This window comes from Bos taurus, chromosome 10, assembly GCF_002263795.3.
Source record: "Bos taurus isolate L1 Dominette 01449 registration number 42190680 breed Hereford chromosome 10, ARS-UCD2.0, whole genome shotgun sequence".
NCBI classification, from domain to species: Eukaryota; Metazoa; Chordata; class Mammalia; order Artiodactyla; family Bovidae; genus Bos; species Bos taurus.
Window position 1 is genome coordinate 45,599,168 of NC_037337.1, and position 22,410 is coordinate 45,621,577.

At 39.1% G+C, this 22,410-nt stretch overlaps 1 protein-coding gene across 3 annotated transcripts in view; it reads right to left on the minus strand.

Annotated features, from left to right (window-relative positions):
* The window catches only part of TRIP4 (thyroid hormone receptor interactor 4), a 51,880-nt gene that overhangs the window by 11,405 nt on the left and 18,065 nt on the right, over positions 1–22,410 (minus strand). Inside the window, exons 9-12 of one of the 3 annotated variants that reach the window (XM_059890497.1) lie at positions 18,915–19,102; positions 15,181–15,305; positions 14,054–14,145; positions 12,847–13,057 (exon numbers count right to left, since the gene is read on the minus strand). In XM_059890497.1, coding sequence (XP_059746480.1) covers positions 12,917–13,057; positions 14,054–14,145; positions 15,181–15,305; positions 18,915–19,102 — 546 coding nt within the window. In that variant the 3' untranslated portion in view covers positions 12,847–12,916. 3 annotated transcript variants of the gene reach the window in all.

Below are 22,410 nucleotides of genomic sequence, written 5' to 3' on the forward strand. Positions count from 1 at the left end.
TCATTGATAAAGAACGTATGTTTGCTGGAGGTTTTCTTGGTTTGAACTTTGGGGAACTAGAGAGGACATGAAATCAGGCTCTGAAATCTAGTTAGCTGAAAGCCAACTCCAAGAAGATTGAGGTGATAATACTCAGAAAGAGAGAAGGAAATGAGTCTGATAAAAAGACCACAAGCACAACAGATCCAAAGAAGTATATCCTGAAAGCAACTGTGTTCTCTGATAAACAGCCCTCATTAAAAAAAAAAAAAAAATAGTTGTTCTCATTTTCCTTCAAAGCAATTCAAGGTGTTCATAGGATTAGTAGTACCCTGGGCCCCACTGTACTGGAGGATAAGCGTTTTCTCACATCAGAGTTAACATATTGATCATGATACTTTGATGAGATGACTACTGCATATTTGACTGGAGTTGGATAAAGATCATGCCAACTGTCCCTAAGTGGGACAGCTGAACTCATGTACCAGTAGCCAATGCAAATCATGTGCCTAATACCAAATACAAGAGGTTCCAGCTCAATGCCACACAGACCATTCATATTTGCGCCAGTTGGGAGGAATAAGGATAGGTGATAGTCAGCTTGGAGTCTTTCAGACACTTGTGGAGGATGATCTGGCTGAGGCCACACAGCACTGGTATCCTGGTCCCTTCCTTGTTTGTTGTTTGGTCACTAAGTTGTGTCCAGCTCTTTGCAACCCCATGGACTGAAGCCCACCAGGTCCCTCTGTCCATGGGATTCTCCAGGCAAGAATACTGGAGTGGGTTGCCATTAAAATTCCCAGTGTGACTTTCTGTCCCCTTGTGAATCCTATCTATACTGGAACCTCTAACACACAAGAGAACAGAAGGACTTATGTTTGCTCTAAAATTAACCTCATAGCTTTTCTGCCCTGATTCTTCAAGACCAAAATGAAAATCATCCATTCGTAACAATTATTGTTGGTCTTAATTTTCATAGAGCAGGCTTTCACTCTAACTAGTAAGAACCGAAAGAAAATTGCTCTTAATCCCAAGTGGCTAAGTAGTAAAGAATCCATCTGCCAAGGTTCAATCCCTGGGTCAGGAAGATCCCCTGACCCAGGAGGAGGAAATGGCAACCCACTCTAGTATTCTTGCCTGGAAAATATCATGGATGAAGGCATGAAATCCCATAGACAGAGGAGCCTGGCAGGCTACAGTCTGTGGGGTCACAAAGAGTCAGACATGACTGAGCGCGCATGCAAAGATACTACATTGTAAGGCCCTTAACCATTCAAATCTACCCTAATATCTCAGAATGCTAGGACTCCTCTTGTTTTAAGGGCTCTGCCGACTTTATATTTTTATCTCCCAATGGCTGGTCTGACTCAACTGAGAACAATTACTGAGGCAGAGTTCACAGAATCCTTTGACATGAGTGACATATTAAGGTAAGATCATTATCAAGTAATATAGTGTTATTAACAGCAACAATACCCCTTTATCAAATAAAGGGAGTTTTGTCTTTTAGAACAAAACAGATTAAAATATTTTAAACACTCCAAACGAAAAATCACAGAAAAAGTGATTTTTGTATGGCTCTAAATTTTTGTACTACTGATTTTTGTATTATGTGCACAGATCACATACTACAGAACCTCTCTCCTTCATGGCTACAATATAGGTTTCCTTTGTTACAGCTCCTTTATTTTAGAAAGTCATTTTCAGGGACTTCCTTGGTGGTTCAGTGGACAAGACTTCATGCTCCCAATGCAGTGGGCCTGGGTTCGATTCCTAATCTGGGAACTAAGATCTCACATAAGGCAGCTAAGCCCATGCACTCTAGAAAAGCCCGGGCACTGCAACAAAAACCCAGCACAGCCAAAATAAATCATAAAAATTAAATAAATAAAAAGTCATTTTCCTTAAAAGAAAATTCTTTTCTTCTGTACACTTCCCTGGTGGCTCAAAGCGTCTGCCTGCAATGCTGGAGACCTGGGTTCAATCCCTGGGTAGGGAAGATCCCCTGGAGAAGGAAATGGCAACCCACTCCAGTACTCTTGCCTGGAAAATGCCATGGATGAAGGTGCCTGGCAGGCTAGAGTCAATGGGATTGCAAACAGTCATACACGACTGAGCAACTTCACTTCTCATGTATAACCCATGCAGACTAATGGAACTACCATTTATCCCTCACCACAGCTAGAAACCAAAATCTAACCTGGACTTCTTTCTCTCACCCTTCACAGCCAATCAAATCACCAAGTCCTATAGACTTTATCTTCTAAACATTCCAATCATCTGGTCCTTTCTTTCCAACTTGACAGCTAGAGCATTGCTGCTGGCCTCCATCATGCCTCCACCTGGAAAATCATGATAATTTCCTAAATTATCTACTTGTTTTCAGCTTGCCCCATCTAGTCCATTCCTTCCCACTTCTGTCAAAACAATTTTTCTAAAGTGCCTTCAGAATACTAAATTCCCTCACCTGGCATTTAAGGCTTCTCATTTACCAACCAATACCTGCCCCTCAATTTATTGTTATCACTTTAAGTGAACACCTACCACACACCAGGCTATATGCGAGGGCACTGGAGATAACAAGGTTAGACACAGATAGTGATCTAAAGGAACTACATGTGAATATATAATTACAGGGGGAAAAAAAAAAGGTTAAAGATGTAAATAGAAATATGAACACAGGAGCCCAGAGAAGGATGCAATTAACCCTGTCAGGGAGGAAATAGGCTGAGGTCAGGAAAGACTCTACAGGAGGCAATGAACAAAGAACTCTTTGCTCTTCCAAAGATTGAACAGAACTCTCATGATGGACATAAGCATGAAGATATAGGATGGTACGCTGAGGAAGATATAAATTCTGCTCTCTTCAAGGATCACCTTTTTTAGATTTCTTAACCTTCCCCACCTGCCTCCAAGTCAAGGTGAGTTAGGAGTTAGATTTCCTCCTTTATGTATTCCTTTGGACATATGATAATTATCATGGTTGGGTATTCTTGTCACAGTCTCTTCCAGCAGACTTAAAAGATCAAGAAAAGATGAATATCTTGTTAAAACTCTGGATTCTTAATGTGCACAGTGCCTGCACATGACACAGTGGTCAATAAATGCTTGTTGAATGTGTGATTATATAATATTTTGAGCAATAAAATCTTAAATTAGAAGATAATTTGCCCCTTGGTTCATACAGTATACTCGACAAATTAAGAAGCCTTTCAACAGACTGAAGAAAGACAGCAAGATTGTAAAGTTACAGCAGATTCCTTCTAGATCAAACAGACTGCTTTCTCTCTAAGCCTGGGTGGTGGTGGTAGTGTTGCTGTTCAGTAGCAAGTCATGTCTGACTCTTGAGACCCCATGGACTGTAGCCCACCAGCCTTCTCCAGCAATTGGATTTCTCAGGTAAGAATACTGGAGTAGACTGCCATTTCTTTCTCTGGGGGATCCTCCCAACCCAAGAATTGAATTTGCATCTCTTGCATTGGCAGGTGGACTCTTTACCACTGAGCCGCCAGGGAAGTCTGAGTTTACTTACAGGTAAAATGAAGGTGTCATATTAAGTTACTGAATCTACCTGCATAAAACCTTGCATTTGTCCCCACCCCTTCTGTCTAATTCCACAGGCATTTCCTAGAACAGATTTTTTTTTTTTAAGAATTTTTTTCTTTTTTTGGATGTGGACCATTTTTAAAAGTCTTCATTGAATTTGTTACAATACTGTTTCTGTTTTATGTTTTTTGGCCGAGAGGCATGTGGGATCTTAGTTCCCTGACCAGGGATCAAACCTGTACCCCTTGCACTGGAATGCAAAGTCTTAACCACTGGACTGCCAGCAAAGTCTCTAGAACAGATTTTAAAAATATATCCAACCTGGATGACAAGGGCCTTCTCACTAGACTTCCTACCTTCAGTCTCTTCACAACAATTCATCTTCCACATTGCTGCCATATTCATTTTCTGGCTCCAGTGATTTTCAAAACATCCCTCCCCATCCCACAACTGACTAGAGAGAAAAGTCTAACCTCTGCAGCCTATCCTCAAAGTTATCTACCATCTGACCACAGCATACATTTCCATTCAACAAACTGGTCTGCTATTATTCTCCATACAAGCTCATGACTTCTCACCTCAAATTATTCTCTACTTAGAATATACTTTTCTACCTATAAGTAGGAAGACTTAAACAGAAACTCCAATTCTACCATTTACTGATCGGCAGTATACAAGTTATTTTAACCTTGAATCTTAAATTCTCTCATCTCTAAAAGAGGGGTAATGATACTTTGGTATTAAGTTGTTATGAGGATTAAAAAATAACATAATAGGTTGGGCACATAATAACTAATCAAAAAGTCATAGTTTTTATTATTACTACGCTTCAAGGCTAATTCAAAAGCCAAAATCCTAAAATGTTCAATATTGCTAATTATTAGAGAAATGCAAGTCAAAACTGTAATGAGCCACAACCTTACCCTGGACAGAATGGCCATCATTCTGACTACTGTAGACGACAGTCTGCAAATAACAAACGCTGGAGAAAGTGTGGAGAAAAGAGAATCCTGCTACATTGTTGGTGGGAACTAAGCTGGTGCCGCCACTATTCAGAACACTAGAGAGGTTCCCCAGAAAACTAAAAACAGAATTATTAGATGATCCAGCAATCCCACTCCTGGGCATACATCCAGACAAAACAATAATTCAAAAGATATATGCACCCTATGTTCATAGCAGCACTGTTCACAATAGCCAAAACGTGGAAACAACCTAAGTGTCCATCGACAGATGAGTGAATAAAGAAGATGTACTATATATATATATATATACACACAAATTATATATAATTGTATATACATATACAATGGAATACTACTCAGCTATAAAGAGTAAAATAATGCCAATTGCAGCAACATGGACACAACAAGAGATTACTGTACTAAGTAGTCAGAAAGAGAAATACAAATACTGTATGATATCACTTATATGCGGAACCTAAAGTGAGTCACTCTGGAGAAGGAAATGGCAACCCACTCCAGTATTCTTGCCTGGAGAATCCCACGGACAGAGGAGCCTGGCAAGCTATAGACCATGGAGTCATAAGAGTCGGACACGACTTAATGCCTAAACTACCACCACCACACCAAAGTGAGTTACTGAGTCATGCCTGATTCTCTGCAACCCCACAAGGCTCCTCTGTCCATGGGGTTCTCCAGGAAAGGATACAGGGGTGGTTTGTTATTTCCTTCTCCAGGGGATCTTCCTGACCCAGGGATCGAACCCGGGGCTCCTGCACTGCAGGCAGATTCTCTACCGACGGAGCTACCAGGGATTACTTGTGGAACTTAAAATATGCCACAAATTAACCTATCTACAAAACAGACACACAGACATGCTTGTGGTTGCCCAAAGAGAAGGAGGGTGGAGGGGGTAGGGACTGGAAGTTTGGGGTTAGTAGACACAAACTATTACATATAGAATGGATGAACAACAATGTCCTAATGTATAGCAAAGCAAACTATATTTAAGATTCTGGCATAAGCCATATTGAAAAAGAATATTAAAAAGAATAAATACATGTGTTAACTGAGTCACTCTGCTATACAGCCAAAATTAATACACCACAAATCAACTATTCTTCAATAAAAATAAATATATAAATGGCCAGTGAATATTTGAAAAGATGATTGTATGCTTGTGTTTAACCGCTCAGTCATGTCTGACTCTTTGCAACCCCACGGACTGCAGCCCACCAGGCTCCTCTGTCCACAGGGATTCACCAGGCAAGAATAAAGAGTGGGCTGCCATGTCCTTCTTCAGGGGATCTTCCCAACCCAGGAATCAAACTCAGGTCTCCAGCATTGAACATGGATTCTTTACCAAAAATGTCATCAAATGGTCAGGAAAATTGAATGAAAATAACAAAGTATGTTTTTCACCCACTTTATTAGCAGACATTAAATTGACTATTAATAATCAGTTTTGGTTAGGGTATTGGTATAGGAAAGACTCACACCATTGGCAGAATTTTAAATTAGATTTTTCTTTAAGAGTGGTAACTTAAAAGAAAAAAGAATGGTAACTTAGCAGTTTGTAACAACTTTTAAATGTATGTACCTCAGACTTTAAGTTCTACCTCTCAGGGTTTATCCTGAAGAAATACCGAGTCCCCATGGGGAAAACTAAAAAGAAACCACATTCCTAATGAAGTCCTCCTCCCAGCTGGAAGCAACCTCTCTCTCCTTTAAATTCCTCAGAAGCAGTCTTTACTTCTCTTAAGACAGTTATCTTTGTTTTCTATTTTGTTATTTGGTTGTTTACAAATCTGGTTGTAGATATATCTTATCTACCTGGTGGTCTTTCAAACATTCTGAGACCAGAACCCATGGCTGATTCACCTTTTTGTTTCTCTTAGTGCCTAAAACAAAGGCAGTCAAGCAATGATTAATGTATAAATAATAAAGAAAATCTTAAGAATTATATGTTCATTTTCAGATGAAAAGATACACATTAAAGAATTCATATAAATGCACAGAAAAGTGTTCATATCCCCTTCTTCTCTTCAGGATAAGTACAACAGGAAGCATAATGCTTCCTGGAATATTTTTAAATGTATATGGTTGTCCTCACCTCATCAAGTGGGCACTTGATACCCAGGCTGCAAACAACTCAAAAGACAGTCTGTTCTGACCTAGAAACTCGAGGAAATGTTCTAGTCTTCATGAGAACTCTGAAAATACATTCCCTGTCTCCCTCAAGTGAGTTGAGATCTTAAAAAATTGCCTAGGGCTGACTGGGCTAGTCGTTGCAGACACAGTTCCCCTCTTTGTTGGGGCTCAGAGGCAGCCCTCAAGACGCCTTAGAAACCATACATTCTAGGCCTATGAACTGGCAGGTTTTCTTAGTAAAACAGAGAAAACATTTTTACATAATTTAAAAGGGAATTTGAGGATTCTGCATTTTTCAATGCCAATGCCTGGTTTGAATATTGACTACTATTTAATTTCTCACCTCTCAAGTCTTACAGACAATCCTTTGGTGATAGAAGCTGATGGTTTCCACACATGAAGTGATATATGCAATCTTCCTGAAGATTTGTATCATATGCATACTCTTACAGAAAAAGGAACAAGTAAGACTCTCTTCCCCACTGGAAAACAGTACTTAAATTGCTGATGTCAATTTATAGGAACCCAGCAGAACTGGTCCAGCATTAATTCTTTAAATACAGGATCTTGGCTCTTACAAAAGCCTTAAGATCAAATGGACTGAAAAATCAGTAAGCTAACAGGAGAGGAATGGATTCAGTACAGAAGTAGAATAATCAATGACCTTGGAGATTTCAGACAAATCAGATTTTCTATTGAAGGCAGAGATATAAATATCACAAACACAATACAGACACAGAGAAACAAAAGCCTCCAACTCAACTTTCTGTTTGAAAACTTGTTAGGTCTAGAGAACTGTTCAAACCACAGCTGCTAATGGTTATGGATTTGGCAATCAAAATGTCTTTGTTAAAAAAGAAAAAAAAAGGTTTTAACTGCCTTACTATTGAGGTTACAAACCACAGCCTTGACGCACTGCTGCAGTCAACATCCTCCCTGCTGATTTTGAGAGCTTACATCTGCTGCTGGCAGATAAAACCCTGGCAAGGCACGGGCTGCTTCCAGGGGAATACAGAAGAAGTCTTCACTAGACTGCTCTCACCTACCTTTCTTTCCTGAGTTGAGGCTACAGCCTTTTCTGCATTGCTCCTAACTTGTTTAGGTTGATCCGTGGCCATTACTCAGGACAACTGACAGTCTAGCAGGATTTTTTCCTGGCACAAATCAGCCATGCCAGCCATACTACTTTTAGAAGATAAAAGGAAGACGAGTTCTTAGCTCAGGGGAAAGCATTTTAAGCACACACATATATATTTTTTAAATATTTAAATTAAATTATTTAAATTAATATTAATTTAATATTTAAATTAAATAATTAATGTTGATTTAATACTTAGGTTAAATACTTAATTTAATATTAAATTAAATTAATTAAAATTTTTAAATTAAATTTTATTATTTATTTTATTTGGAGGCTAATTACCATATTGTATTGGTTTTGCCATACATCAACATGAATCTGCCACAGGTGTACACGTGTTACCCATCCTGAACCCCCAACCCCCCTCCCACCCGGTACCATCCCTCTGGGTCATCCCAGTGCACCAGCCCCAAGCATCCTGTATCCTGAATCGAACCTGGACTGGCGATTCGTTTCTTACAAGATATTGTACATGTTTCAATGCCATTCTCCCAAATCATCCCACCCTCTCCCAGAGTCCAAAAGACTGTTCTATACATCTGTGTCTCTTTTGCTGTCTCGCACACAGGGTTATCGTTACCATCTTTCTAAATTCCATATATATGTGTTAGTATACTGTATTGCTGTTTTTCTTTCTGGCTTACTTCACTCTGTATAATAGGATCCAGTTTCATCCACCTCATTAGAACTGATTCAAATGTATTCTTTTTAATAGCTGAGTAATACTCCATTGTATATATGTACCACAGCTTTCTTATCCATTCATCTGCTGAGGGACATCTAGGCTGCTTCCATGTCCTGGCTATTATAAACAGTGCTGCGATGAACACTGGGGTACATGTGTCTCTTTCAATTCTGGTTTCCTCAGTGTGTATGCCCAGCAGTGGGATTGCTGGGTCATAAGGCAGTTCTATTTCCAGTTTTTTAAGGAATCTCCACATTGTTCTCCATAGTGGCTGTACTAGTTTGCATTCCCACCAACAGTATAAGAGGGTTCCCTTTTCTCCACACCCTCTCCAGCATTTATTGCTTGTAGATTTCTGGATTGCAGCCATTCTGACTGGCATGAAGTGGTACCTCATTGTGGTTTTGATTTGCATTTCTCTGATAATGAGTTATGTTGAGCATCTTTTCATGTGTTTGTTAGCCATCTGTATGTCTTTTTGAAGAAATGTCTATTTAGTTCTTTGGCCCATTTTTTGAATGGGTCGTTTATTTTTCTGGAATTGAGCTGCAGGACTTGCTTATATATTTTTGAGATAAGTTGTTTGTCAGTTGCTTCATTTGCTATTATTTTCTCCCATTCTGAAGGCTGTCTTTTCACCTTTCTTATAGTTTCCTTTGTTGTGCAGAAGCTTTTAATTTTAATTAGGTCCCATTTATTTATTTTTGCTTTTATTTCCAATATTCTGGGAGGTGGGTCATAAAGGATCCTGTTGTGAAAACCTTAAAGACTCCACCAGAAAATTACTAGAGCTAATCAATGAATATAGTAAAGTTGCAGGATATAAAATCAACACACAGAAATCCCTTGCATTCCTATACACTAATAATGAGAAAATAGAAACAGAAATTAAGGAAATAATTCCATTCACCACTGCAACGAAAAGAATAAAATACTTAGGAATATACCTACCTAAAGAAACTAAAGACCTATATATAGAAAACTATAAAACACTGGTGAAAGAAATCAAAGAGGACACTAATAGATGGAGAAATATACCATGTTCATGGATCGGAAGAATCAATATAGTGAAAATGAGTATACTACCCAAAGCAATCTATAAATTCAATGCAATCCCTATCAAGCTACCAACGGTATTTTTCACAGAGCTAGAACAAATAATTTCACAATTTGTATGGAAATACAAAAAACTTTGAATGGCCAAAGCAATCTTGAGAAAGAAGAATGGAACTGGAGGAATCAACCTGTCTGACTTCAGGCTCTACTACAAAGCCACAGTCATCAAGACAGTATGGTACTGGCACAAAGACAGAAATATAGATCAATGGAACAAAGTAGAAAGCCCAGAGATAAATCCACGCACCTATGGACACCTTATCTTTGACAAAGGAGGCAAGAATATACAATGGAGAAAAGACAATCTCTTTAACAAGTGGTGCTGGGAAAACTGGTCAACCACTTGTAAAAGAATGAAGTGAAAGTGAAAGTGAAGTCACTCAGTCGAGTCTGACTCTTTGCAACCCCGTGGACTGTAGCCTACCAAGCTCCTCTGTCCATGGGATTCTCCAGGCAAGAATACTGGAGTGGGTTGCCATTTCCTTCTCCAGGGGATCTTCCTGACCCAGGGGTTGAACCCAGGGATCGAACCTGGGTCTCCCGCATTGGAGGCAGACGCTTTAACCTCTGAGCCACCAGGGAAGCCAGGAAAAGAATGAAACTAGAACACTTTCTAACACCATACACAAAAATAAACTCAAAATGGATTAAAGATCTAAATGTAAGACCAGAAACTATAAAACTCCTAGAGGAGAACATAAGCAAAACACTCTCCTACATAAGCACATATTTTTATAGTGTAGTGCACTTGATTTTAAACCACCACCAATAAAACCTTTTCTGTTATTTCTTTTAAGGAACTAAATAATCATACTATGCCCAAAATAGTGTACTTTAACTTATCAAAGAAAGGCCAAGAATGAAAGCTCAGGAAGTAAATTACTGACTTCCTTTGGGGACGGAAAAATTTAGGAACAAGATGCAGAAGTAAAATATGGTCCCAAGTCACAAAAGAGATTAGTTTCGGTTGAAATAAAAATTACTAGGTCTACACAGGTTTTCAAAGAAAATGCAATTCAGCTTGGTGATGAGGAATGAGCATGAAGATGCAGAAAGAAGACAAGGTCAAGAAACTGTTTCCTGGATTATTGTCCCTCAGTGAGGACCAAAAAAAACTCAAATGTATTTAGACCAGCACTTGCTAACTATATATACCATAAGATACTGGTATGTAAATACGGGGGGGTGGCAGGGGGTGGGGTTGTGGTCAAAAAGCTATGAGAACACTGTATACTATATTGATCAAATAAATTAGAGAATTACTTCAGAGAGTCATAATGGACACTAGCACATTAAGGGCTCTGAGAAATTCTGCACTAAACAAACAAATTTATTAAATTCAAAAAATTTTTCCAAATCTGCATAAATTTTCTATGCATCCACAGAAACCCCTCACTCCTTCCCCTCTTTTTCCCCAGAGAACACCTATGCCATAGAATGGTTTGGGAAATGCTAGTCTAGAGTTATTATTCCTAAACTCTCAACTCATTCTTGAAAAAATGAGAATAACGTTAGTAAAACAGACTAGGCAATCACAATTCTTACATCACAGAACCCTAACTCAAACAGAGACAGGTGGATGACCAAAGGTGCTTGGGACATTTTCCAAAAGACAGCCAAATGCCAAAGCTACAACCTTTCAAAGTGGTAAGGGCCTTATCTAATAAATAATCCCCTAGAAGAGCTATTATCAATTCTGGATACTTTGATGTGCTACTCTCAGAAACAGATCAGATCAGATCAGTCGCTCAGTCGTGTCCGACTCTTTGCGACCCCATGAATCGCAGCACGCCAGGCCTCCATGTCCATCACCAACTCCTGGAGTTCATTCAGACTCACGTCCATTGAGTCAGTGATGCCATCCAGCCATCTCATCCTCTGTCGTCCCCTTCTCCTCTTGCCCCCAATCCCTCCCAGCATCTTTTCCAATGAGTCAACTCTTCGCATGAGGTGGCCAAAGTACTGGAGTTTCAGCTTTCGCATCATTCCTTCCAAAGAAATCCCAGGGCTGATCTCCTTCAGAATGGACTGCTTGGATCTCCTTGCAGTCCAAGGGACTCTCAAGAGTCTTCTCCAACACCACAGTTCAAAAGCATCAATTCTTCGGCGCTCAGCTTTCTTCACAGTCCAACTCTCACATCCATACATGACCACAGGAAAAACCATAGCCTTGACTAGATGAACCTTTGTTGGCAAAGTAATGTCTCTGCTTTTGAATATGCTATCTAGGTTGGTCATAACTTTCCTTCCAAGGAGTAAGCGTCTTTTAATTTCATGGCTGCAGTCACCATCTGCAGTGATTTTGGAGCTCAGAAACAGAAGGAAAAAAAAAAAAAAAACCAATGGGGAAAAGCCACAGCAAAGCTGACCATAGGGAAAACAGATATGGGGCTCCTGTTTGATGGAAGTCTCGTGGCTTTTGGCATTTGGGGATACTCTAATGTCATACACATCAGGAAAATTCATAAAGAGTTGCCAGGACCTCCAGCTGGGAACACATGGAGCATGTACTTCTGGGTGCTGCCCTCATCATCCTCAGGATAAAAGATAGAAAATAAGCTCAAGGAGGGTACCATGCTGACTGAAATAGAGAAATTCTTGAGAAACCAACAAGATTTATTCTGTTAACTGAGTTTTTAATTTCTATAAACCTTGTGGTACTCTACAGACTAGGATCACAGCCTCCTACCCTTCTCAACACAAATTTGTGGCAGAAAGAAGATTGGTTAACTGCCTAGAAACTGAATTCATTTGACCTTGAATCAAGTGGTGGTCTGCCTGATCAACAAATGAGATAATAAAGGAAGGCCCCTGGCCAAAACCTACCACACACAGGGCCAGCTGCTCCTGTGTTCTCTTTGAGAATGCAGCAATCCTACAAAGGAAATATGATCTATCAAGTGATATGAAGCTCTTCATCAATCTCTAAAACTGTAAAGTCTACATCAACAAAAGGAATTTTTACAATTATTATTTTTAGAATGAAAAAAAGGAAAAAGGGAGGAGAGGAGAGGAAAGAAGACACTGAAAAAATGGGCAAAATGTCCATAGATAGAACCAAGATAGGCACAAGGGTGTGGAAAACAAACCGCCTTCATGCATCTGCAGTTTTGCCTAGGTCTAGATCAGGTACTAAGGGCGAAACAAAAGGGCCGGAGTCAAAATTCATACCGAATGAAAGCATTATACTCACAAAGTAATCAGAAAAGGGCTGAGGAGGCAATCCACAAGAAACTGAAATACAGAAAACTAGAGCGATAATAACTCTTGGCTAAAGCCTGGGAGGAAGGAATAGAAAAAATGAGACGGATGGGAACAGTTTTTTGTTTTTTTAATTTACTTGGCTGCCCTGGGTCTTAGCTGTGGCACGTGGGGTATAGTTCCCTGACCAGGGATCAAACCCGTGCTTTCCACATTGCGAATTTGGAGTCTCAGCCACTGGACCACCAGGAAAGTCATTGGTTTTTCTTCTTTTTTCTAAGAAGACACTTAATTAATAATGAAAGGCAATTAAGAGTTTCTGAAAAACAAATAATTAACTGAAAAAAATTAAGGTGAAGAACATATTCTTAAGTACAGTGGTGGAACCCCTACTGCATAACGTTAACTGTTTCAAAAAACAGGAAAACCATACTTTTAGGTAAGACTCTTTAAGGATGGGACTTTCCTATTTTGGATTCCTGCTAGTCTGAGTCTTAACGTAAAGCTCTAAATTTCTAAAGTTTTCCAATTAAGCTAAAGTCCTTCAGCTCCCTCTGCTGTTCAAAACTGTACTCTGTGCTTTCTGCTCAGTCGTGTCTGACTTGGCAACCCCAGGCTCCTCTGTCAGAGGATTTTTCAGGCAAAATACTAGAATGGGTTGCCATTTCCTTCTCCAGGGGATCTTGCCAACACAGGGACTGAACATGCATTTCCTGCATTGGCAGGCACATTCTTTACCACTGAGCCACCTGGAAATCTTTAGCAATCAAAATACATACAAGATGCATATACAAAAATAAACACATACCCAAAGATGGCATGGTCCAGGCAATCAGAGTTCAAACATACATGTCTTTCACGAAATTCTCTAGGCTGGACCAAATGTTTCAGAGTATATAACAAAATCTACCATTCCCGCCATCTAACTGAAATAATTCAAGTAATAATGAACAGTTTCTTCCCCAAGAACAGGAAAGCTTTATTAAGGAAAAGGACTCTACACTTATTAGATTGTGGCAGTAGCTTTTTAGGCAGAAAGGTACCAGTCCTCCACATAGTAGGAAGCAAAGCATCATCACTATGTTTTTGTTTGTTTGTTTCCTTCTGCTGTGGTCTTTTCTCTCTCCAGTATTTCCTCCTTAGGAGATTCTCCTCACATGTCTGAATTCAGTTTCTAGCTCACCATATACAGGATACTCTGAGCTGAAGAATCTACAGGACAGCTACCCTGGCAAATCAAGCATCTGTCCAAAAGAAATATTCTTTACTCACCTGATCCTTAAACTGCTTCTGAGACAAGCAGTCAATTAGGTCCACACAGCCCAGAAGACAGCCTGATGGATAGTCACTGGGAAATTCCACACCTAAATTAAGAGTAACAGAAGGATTATATAAATTTCCTTCTTTGTGACCCTGGAACTCACAAATCTGTTTTCAATTCTGAATAAATCATTTTCTCATCTGTTTGTAGACATAAGGAAAACTATCAAGCTTGTTACCTATCATAACTGTTTGAATTTTAACAAAAAAGTTGGTTAACTGGCTTAGTCCACTATCCACATCCTAAGCTATAGGAAAATAAACCTCAAACCACTAAAGTTCAGGGACCCCACAACTTCACTTCAAACACATCAATTCCACTATACTCAACTGGATCAGACTAGAGTTTGGTAGTGCTGGGTTCCAGAAATTGGAGGTTTCAAGAGAGCAACTATAAAAAAGTAGTAAAAAACATAAGAATGTCAGAATACAAATTTTAAGGAACCCAATCATACCAGTCAAAACAAAAAGTTCTTTTTAAGGAAACATGCACTTCTGATTCCTAAAGCTTGATTTAACTTTTAAAGGTGGTTCTGTAATTATTCTTTCATTTTACCTTCAAAATTACTACATGCATTGAATCAGGGAAGGAAACCAAGACAACCAACGGCCAGAAATTTAAATCTTATTTTTTAGGATATAAACTGAGAGTGTTTGCAGTGATTCTCAAAACTCACTGCTGAAGTCAACTAACTTTGATCTGTCCAAATCTGATTGCAGATGTCTATTTGAATCACTCCCAATGAAAAAAGGTCTTATTTGTGGTTGTTCTTCCCAATCTAAAGATCCCAGAATTTATAGTAGTTATTTTACTCTCATAATAACAAAAAATGTAGAAAATTAAGACTAGTTGGTTGATTCCTGGCGCTAGGAACTGAGATTTTTCTTTGTCTTGTTTGGGGACTTAATGCTTTGAATAGCTGTCCATGATTTGCCACACACACACACAAAGTTTAAAGTCCCTTTCAGCCAAAAAAACCCCCCAAAAAAACACAGGAAGAAGGAAGTGAAAGAGGATGAACGTCAATGACTTCTCTCCACAAAGTAAGACTGAAATTAGAAGAGTATGTGCCTGTTACCTTTCCCACGGAGGAGGAGATAAGTAGTCTGGAGTTCTGAGACTTCTTGAGGAGAGGGTCTTTTTGCTGTGGCTGCTATCCAAAGTCTTCCTCTGTGAGGGGTGTACCAATTTCTTCCCTCCACCCTTAAACAAATACAAATTTAGTGGGAAGAATCTAAATGCTAGTGTCTACTAAAAATACATAGTGATGCTTTGGTTCCTAGTATGTGGAGGACTGGTACATGGACATTTCTGCCTTAAAAAACTATTGCCATGATCTAGCTAATAACTGTAGAGTCCTCCTCCCATAGAGGATCTCACACATTCGAGCTAAGTTGCTCAGGCATGTCCGACTCTGCAACCCTATGCGCTGCAGCCCATCAGGGTCCTCTGTCCATGGTTTCTCCAGATAAGAATACTGGAATGGGTTGCTATTTCATTCTCCAGGAGGATCTCATTAACATACAGCAAATTATCCAGGTGAGCCAAGAGATCTACAGATGATATCTCACCATGAGGGGTATTTCTGGTAGAAAAAAAAAAATTTCTCCTATAATACCTTTCACTTGAATATGAACCCTGTTCCCTAGTTTTCCCTTTCATTAGAACAAATCATCTCTCTCAGTTCCTATGTTTTACCTATCTCTGTAACTCAGAAATGAAGCTTTCACCAGCCTTTGGACCTCCACGATCCAAATCTTCCGTTTTCAAAGCATCTGAGTTGTACCACAAAAATTAAAATCCTTGCCTTTGAGTCATGAAAGATTTGTTCATTGTTCTCTAACCTGACAGGAAAATTCCCACCCACACATAACTCCTCAAGAATAGTACTTTCATAGTTACTATTTAAAAATGAGTTTAACTAGATAAAAATGCTATCATTTTTAAATTGCAACCACATTAATTTATATTTTCTAAGTATTTTATAAAGGGTTATATTCTTTGTAGATAATTAAACAACCTGTTAACTAATTTGAAAGAATCTTTAAGTGGAATAACAAAATGCAATCAAGAGAATGTTACAGCTATCTACTCTCTAAGGATTACAAAAAGATGTGCCTCCTTTAGTTTCTACAAGATAAAATAAAGTAGCCTGATAATATAACCCTATTATATTTGTCTTATAATGGGAAACAGAGAAATTCTCTTATCCTTAGTTTTCTAACATAGATGAATTGGAAGAGTACCAGGCACCTGGTAGATACCCAGTAAGTGGAGAATGTATCAATATATTTCTTCCCTCTACTCCAAACGATCCCAAGGGATATTGGGAAAATAGTCTCACAAATGTGGCAGAACCACCCACTTTGTTTCTGTGGTATTAGTGACTGTGGGTTGGATGCTGTTCATCCTGTTCTTTTCAGTGAGAAAATGTGGATAACACAGATCCAAAATAGGATGAGAGCAATATAAACATTCTGATTCCCTCAGCAAAAAGCAAGCTGTTTCGTATTCTACTTTGGGAAAGGAAGACACCTCAACTGCAGAGAGCGGAATGAGAAGAACAGACATCTGAGGGCCCAGGTGCCCTAGAGCAGCAGCAGATTCACATGGACTTGTAATGCCACTACGTACATGGATTATGGAACATTTAGGAGACAAAGCAGGAAAGCCGGACTTTCAAGAAGGGAGAAAAATGGTAACGCACCTTCGCAAGGAGGCAAATCACAGCTAACCATGAAAAACACTAAAGTTGAAATGATTGCTCCTAAATTCTGATAATAATTTTCTTTCAAGAAAGCAGAGAAATGACTGAAGCTTACAAAGTAAGAGTGGAAAGAGCACTTCGAAAACCAGAACTCTAGATCCCCTATCTGCCACTGACTAGGCTTTGCAATTCAGAGCAAGCTATTGAGTTGGTCAAAATGTTTGTTTGGGTTTTTTTTTTGGCTGCACTGGATCTTTGGTGCAGCGCACAGGGTCTACATGGCAGCATGTGGGCTTATCTCTAGTTGCAGTGTGCGGGCTTCTCTTGTTTTGCAGCACAGGCTCTAGAGTGTCCAGGCTTCTTCAGTCGTGGCTCATGGGCTTTCCAGTTTGCAGTGCACAGGCTTAGTTGCCTCACAGCATGTGGGATCTAACCAGCAATGGAACCCCCGTCCCTTGCATTGCAAGGTAGACTCTTAACCACTAGACCACCAGGGAAGTCCTCATTCGGGTTTTTCATAACATGTTTTGAAAAATCCGAACACATTTTTTTTGTCAATCCAATACTTTACCTTTGGCTGCTTAAGTGTTTAAGACTGTAATAATACTGGACTAAGCTACTTCAATACAGCTACTGTTTTGAAAAGTATAAAATTGTATTTAAATATAAAGCATTATTATTGTGATGAGTTAGGACACTGCCAGGGATATAAAATTCTAACAGATAAAACAAGAAGGAAAAAATAGGTATTTGTATCCTCACACTCACTGCAGTATTATTTATAATGGCCAAGACGTGCAGACAATGTAAATGTCCATCAATGGATGGATGAGGATTATTCAGCCATAAAAGAAAACCAAGTCTTGGACTTGCCACAATATGGACCAACCTTGAAGAATTATGCTAAGTCAGACAGAGAAAAATAAATATTTTACGATCTTACTTTACATGTAGATTCTGAAAAAAGCAAACTCATAAATACAGTGATAGACTGAGTGAAGGCAGTCACAATGTACAAACTTTTAATTATAAGATAAATCCTGGGGATGTAATCTACAGCACAGTGACTATAGTTAATAATATTATATTGCATATTTGAAAGTTGCTAAGAGAGTAGGTCTTAAAAGTTCTCATCACAAGAAACAAAAAAATTTGTAACTATGCAAGGTGATGGATTTAAGACAAACATATCATGGTAATCATTTTGCAAAATATACATATATATGTAATCATTATGTTGTACACCCTGATGAGGTTTTATGTCCATTATATCTCAATAAAACTGGGAAAACAAGGGAGAATGAACATATAATAGTAAGTGAATGAAGAAAACCATAAACATATATATACATATTATGACCTCACTATGTAACAATTTGCGAAGGATCAAGAATATAAACAAACACTCAAAAATTATAAAATAGCTGTTTCTAGGCAGTGGAATTGTAGATGATCTTTCTTTTTCTAGCTCATTTTCTGTATTTATCAATTTTCTGTTTACATTTACAAAAGCAAAGGGAACAGCTGAACTCAGAGAAAATATATGAAACCATGGAAGAGTAAGCTATCACCATTACTCACATGTACAACGACTTTACAATACCTCTACTATCCTCACTACTCCTCCCCACTTTTTCTAGAAAAGGAATTTATGGTAAAACAGCTTCTCAATATGGTTATTCATATTAAAAGACAGATGTATAGATAGAAAAACAAAGTCATAATTAGGCTAGTGACTTTTAAGAATTAATAAATAGGCAGAAGAACTCTGAATTTCCCATAGGATCAAACCATTAAGGTTGCTGAGTGCTATATTACAAAGGCCAAGGCAAGAGAAGTTTTCAATAAACTTCATTCCAAAGAAGAAAAGACTTACATTCAATTCTTTGTTATGACTAGGACCTGTCGTCTTTCTAAACTCAGTTTCTTTTAAGCTATTCAGTTAAAAAAAAAAGTCCATACCATGCATGAATACACTGCTTAAAGTTCTATGTGCTGAAGGGTATTATAAATCATTGCTAGGCTGGGAAGAAGAGTCCCAATCCATAAAGCTAAATCAAATCTACATAAAAACTTTCACTGTCAAAATTCACTTCTGTCCTTACCTTTTAATCCCTCGGACAAGCAGAGAAGCCCAAGGCTGATGCATAGAGAGGCACCAGCCGCCATCAAAGCCTTCCTGAAATTCTTGGTCCTGGATTCGAAACTGATGCCGAGATGAGCTGAACTCTAGTCCTGATCCTGCTGGATGGAAAGCTTTCTTCTGTGAGGCTGCACCCATCTGGTCTATCCACTATGCAAGAAAGAAATCAAACACATAATTTTGTCTGCCAAGGGAAAAATCTGGAATAGGCATACAAAATGAGATGAATTCTAATAATAATGAATCATGCTGGGAACATTCTCTTAGAAAAATGTACCCCCACCTTTGTCTGAAACAAAGTCAAAAAAAGTGGAGAAGGTATAAATTCAGTAGAAGTCCCAGGTATGATAACATGGTCCCATCTTGAAGGATAGTTAGATAATGCTGAATTCTCCAAATATAGCTTCCTAATTTCAGCAAGAGCACAACTATCAGACCAAATAACTGATTTGAAATTAACACTTTAAACTTATTAATGATCCATACTGGATTCTGGACAATTACCAAATACAGTTCTATCAGCCAAATGAAGGTTCAACATTTTGGTTCACATGTTCTTCACATGCTTAAGGAACTGGGTCACAAACTGTTACCATGATAAAGCCAAACAGATGCTTTCAGGGGGTCAGAGGTTCTGACTGTTGGATGTATGAAGTTATTAATACTCTTACACTGCAATGAACAACTTGTCCCCTAAAAGAGAGGATGGAGCACACTGAAACAAGGCTCCCATCATGTAAAAAGAATACCAAATTACAGGGTACGGATAATTATAGGAGGCTAAAGAGTCTTGGCTGTAGTTCAGTCAGAGAATGACAAAGGTTAACACTTCTTCCTGAGCAAGAAGACTGAGTGCTCTGTAATTTATTTACCAAAAAAAGGGGCTCTGTTGGGATGATGAGGTTCTCAGTTAGTTGTATTAATTTATTAATCTTTCATTTAATAATTTATAGGAAACACAAAAATGTTAGGAGGGTAGAAGCTCAAGGCAATCATTTAACCCCTAAGATTTCAGTTTTCTCAACTGTAAATGATGGAGTTGGACTAAATGAATCTCTAAGAATCTTTCTGTAATAAAATGACTGTAATTAATTGTGTCATAACTAAAAAAAAAAACAAAAAACCACAAACATTTATTGAGTACTTAATGAAGTATATGTGAAAACATATAAAGTAGGAAGACATATAAAATACAAAAAAAGATAAGGTTCTTGCTTTCAAGGAACTTAAAATCCTAGTAGAAAACAGACACTTAAATAACTGTCCAAAACACAGGGCAGATATGAGTAATGACTACATAGGGATTTAAGTCCGTAAGTGGGAACACAGAAGCACAACTGATCCATTACAGGGGAAATAAGTGATTTCATACGAATGTTGGTATTTGAACAATCCTGAGGCCCAAATTCTCTGATTCTATCTCTATTACAGTTCTAATTCATATTACCTGTTTTTCTACCCCACAGCTACTGTTCTAAATTAATCTTCCTTGTCTTCTAATAATACTATTTTAGAGTCTGCTAACTCATCTCATCTCCATTTTTAACCTCTAAATAACTCTCTACTGCCTGAGTAACACTAACCTGGGCCCTCATCGTCTTCACACTATGCTAGCTCAATAACTGTCCTAGCAATTTCCCTGCTTCTGTCTGACTTTTCCCTCCAGTCCACTCTCTACACAGGCATGCAGGTCATGCCACTCTTCTGCTAAAATTCTTCAAAGACTCTTCCCTGTCTGTGTGCGTGTGCTTAGTCACTCAGTCGTGTTCAGCTCTTTGCGACCCCATGGATTGCAGCCAGCCAGGCTCCTTGGTCCATGGGGATTTTCCAGGCAAGAATACTGGAGTGGGTTGCCTTACCCTCCCTTCAGGGGAGCTTCCCAATTGAACCCAGGTCTCCCGCATTGCAGGAGGATTCTTTATCATCTGAGCCACCAGGGAAGCCCAGTCTTCCCTGTCTACTTTAGAATAAAACCAAACTCTTGAGACATAAGGGCTTTCATGATATGATGTTACCTACTACGGTTTTTCCAGTGGTCATGTATGGATGTGAGAGTTGGACTGTGAAGAAAGCTGAGCGCCAAAGAATTGATACTTTTGAACTGGGTGTTGGAGAAGACTCTTGAGAGTCCCTTGGACTGCAAGGAGATCCAACCAGTCCATTCTGAAGGAGATCAGCCCTGGGATTTCTTTGGAAGGAATGATGCTAAAGCTGAAAACTCCAGTACTTTGGCCACCTCATGCAAAGAGTTGACTCATTGGAAAAGTCTCTGATGCTGGGAGGGATTGGGGGCAGGAGCAGAAGGGGACGACAGAGGATGAGATGGCTGGATGGCATCACTGACTCGATGCACGTGAGTCTGAGTGAACTCTGGGAGTTGGTGATGGACAGGGAGGCCTACAGTGCTGTGATTCATGGGGTCACAAAGAGTTGGACACGACTGAGCGACTGAACTGACTGACTGACTATACTGGAATGAGTAGCATCCCTCTCAAATTTATGTCCTCCCAGAACTTGTGAAATTGACCTTATTTGCCAACAGATGTAATCAAGATAAGATAGAGTCATACTGGATTAGGGTGAACCCCAAATCCAGTGACTGATTCTCTTACAAAAGGAGAGAGGAAAAAAAGGATAGAATACCTGGAGACAAAGACATACAGGGAAGAAGTCCACATAAAGGCAGAGGCAGAGAGTAGAATGATGCAGCTATAAACTAAGGGATGCCTAAGGCCACCAGAACCTCAAAGAAGCAACGAAGCATTCTCCCACAGAACATGTGGAGGAAGTGGGGGCCCGCCAACACTTTGATTTCAGTGTTGAGAACTGTGAGAGAATGAAGTTCTGTTGTCTTAAGCCAACTAGTTGTGGTCTTTTGTTACAGCTGCCCTGGGAAACTAATACACTTAATAGTACAGTTTAATCTCTAAGAATACTTAATTACTTGTGGGTCTCCCAACCTACCGTGCTTTCAAGCTGCTGAGAGCCTTTGTACATGTTATACCATCTACCTAGAAGTCCCTCCCCAAATCTGTCTGCTTATTCATCCCTTAAGTCTCTTCTCAAAACCATTTCTTTTGTGACTCCTGTGAGTTTATGATCTCTTTCCTAATGACATGTGTCTATTATAGCAATTATCTTAAGGAACTGAAATTCTCTGTATTCAAACACATCTTCCCATTAAACTTGAAGTCCTTAAAAACCTCAAGGGTTTTTACCTTTTAATTTCACAGCACTTAGCAAAAGGGCTTCCCATGTGGCACAGTGGTCAAGAATCCACCTGCAATGCAGCAGTAGCAAGAGGCTCGGGTTCCATCCCTAGGTCGAGAAGATCCCCTGGAGTAGGAAATGGCAACCTGTTCCAGTATTTTTTGCCTGGAAAATCCCAAGGACAGAGGAGCCTGGCATGCTACAGTCCACGGGGTTGCAAAAAGTCGGACACAACTGAGCACGCATGC